The sequence below is a fragment of the Aureococcus anophagefferens genome (assembly GCF_000186865.1).
Source record: "Aureococcus anophagefferens unplaced genomic scaffold AURANscaffold_969, whole genome shotgun sequence".
Lineage (NCBI taxonomy): Eukaryota > Pelagophyceae > Pelagomonadales > Pelagomonadaceae > Aureococcus > Aureococcus anophagefferens.
This window is the reverse complement of record NW_008706186.1, coordinates 1-1789: the sequence shown is the minus strand read 5'-3', so window position 1 is coordinate 1789 and position 1789 is coordinate 1. Positions and strand designations below refer to the sequence as shown.

The 1789-nt window shown below is 51.0% G+C and overlaps 1 protein-coding gene across 1 annotated transcript; it reads right to left on the bottom strand.

Annotated features, from left to right (window-relative positions):
- Positions 1-903: 903 nt before the first annotated feature.
- Positions 904-1633, bottom strand: AURANDRAFT_69127 (hypothetical protein; the record flags this gene model as incomplete). The annotated part of the gene is made up of 2 exons (XM_009044879.1): positions 904-1104; positions 1331-1633. Coding segments are annotated over 2 exons (504 nt in total), but the record flags the coding sequence as incomplete, so codon positions are not given.
- Between the last annotated feature and the right edge of the window lie 156 nt (positions 1634-1789).

Below are 1789 nucleotides of genomic sequence, written 5' to 3'. Positions count from 1 at the left end.
GCGTGCGGGGGAGGCTGGCAGCGGGCCCGGGTTCCGGAGTCACGCACGGGCAGGTGGCGACGCGCCCCGTCGCTAGTGAGCGACAGCAGCTGCGTGCGCACTTGGGGCGCTGTATGCCGCGGTACTCGGGAACTGATATATATCTCTGGTAATTACTAGTAATTACCGGCGAATTACCACCCCAAGTATTTTTTTGGTAATTTTAGGCGACGCAGCAAACAGCGTAGCAGCACAGATAGCAACCCTAGGAACTCTCCTGTTGAATGGGGACATCACTCAAGCTGACTTCGCGCAACTCAAGGCGTCACTATTGCCGCCCCCGTGAATCATCACGCTCTGAGTCGGGTGCTTTCTCCCATGATGACTGCCTGTTCAACAGGAACACATGGGAGTTTTTAGCGATAACCCGGATCTTATTATACTAGAGTATCGGAATCTACGCTAGTTGCATACTACCCCGAGAGTCGTCTATAGCGAGCAGGTCCTTGTATGCCGCTCGTGCGAGCGAACCTGCCATCGCGAGTCCAAAATCAGCACTCTCGCGAGCCACTACACTGGGCGCGTCTACGAGGGGTAGCCTAGAACCGCCCACCTGCTCTCGCTAACATATCCCGCCGGATCCCACCAAATAACTACCGTTTTTGCTTGTTATAAACTTGTTTACATGTGGTTTCCTCTATGAATGATTATTTTTCATTCTATTGTTTTCTTTGACAATGAAACAAATGATTATCTTGCCAAATATCTCTCTGCAACACAATTCAATCCATTCATAAAGCATTAGCATATTGACCAAAAATCCAGCGAGGAAAAAGGCTGATTGGATACCTCTCTCTCTATCGCCGTCTTTTCTCAGCTATATTCTGCATCCTTCGCAATGACTTTTTAAGGTCGAGAGCTGATTCAAGCGGCCAGGCACCAGTTTAGCTTAGGGCTCGCAACTTCCCGCAAGTCGAGATTCGTCACAGTATGGGTAGTTTGCATCATGGACATGGCAGTAGTCTGTGTCACAGAAGTACCCCGTCTGTTTGCAGAGAGCTCGAATTGCGGCAAGTGTCCTATCTTGAAGAGGTTTATTCTGTGATGGACTCGTGGCATGATTCCCTGCATAAAAGAATGACATCAGCGCTTTCTCGACATGACCAGCTGTTGGGTTCCATGGTGGCCATGGACAGGCCAAGCGTGTTCCAGGAGCAGTGGCGTCGTTACGCGGCGGGAAAGCGCCCAGAGCTTTCGTCTGACCAGGGCCTCGTTGGCAACCTCTGAATGCGCGTGAAAAAGGAGTCTATGGCCCGAGCCAACAACGCCGATGGCTGTGTTTGTCACAGACCTCATAGTGTTTGGAGTGAAGAGAAGGCCCAGTCATCTGGGTGGGCTGTTTTCCACCGAACCACAATGCATCAAACCCCAGGCCCTGTCTTTGAAGCACAATATTACGAGGATCCTTCGCTGGAGTGCTGAGGTGCACACGTTGGTCCAACGCTGACGACGCGAAGTTTTGTAGCGTCATCTCGCATGCTCCACACTTGCCGATGGCAGCGGCTATATTATCGTGATTCCACTTTCCGTCCGAGGGTTTACTCCCACATTCAGAGGAAGAGAGGTAGCATAGGTCGGTTGCACATACTTGTCCCTATTGTTTTTGATAATCTCTTTGTAGCTTAGGTGTCGCGCTACAGCAGCGATCCCACCGCCACTGCGGCGTACTAGCATCAGAACATCCCAGGCATCATCATTTAGTTTGATCGCGTCGCTTTCGTGATTTATATCGTAGTGGCTCTCTGAAGCG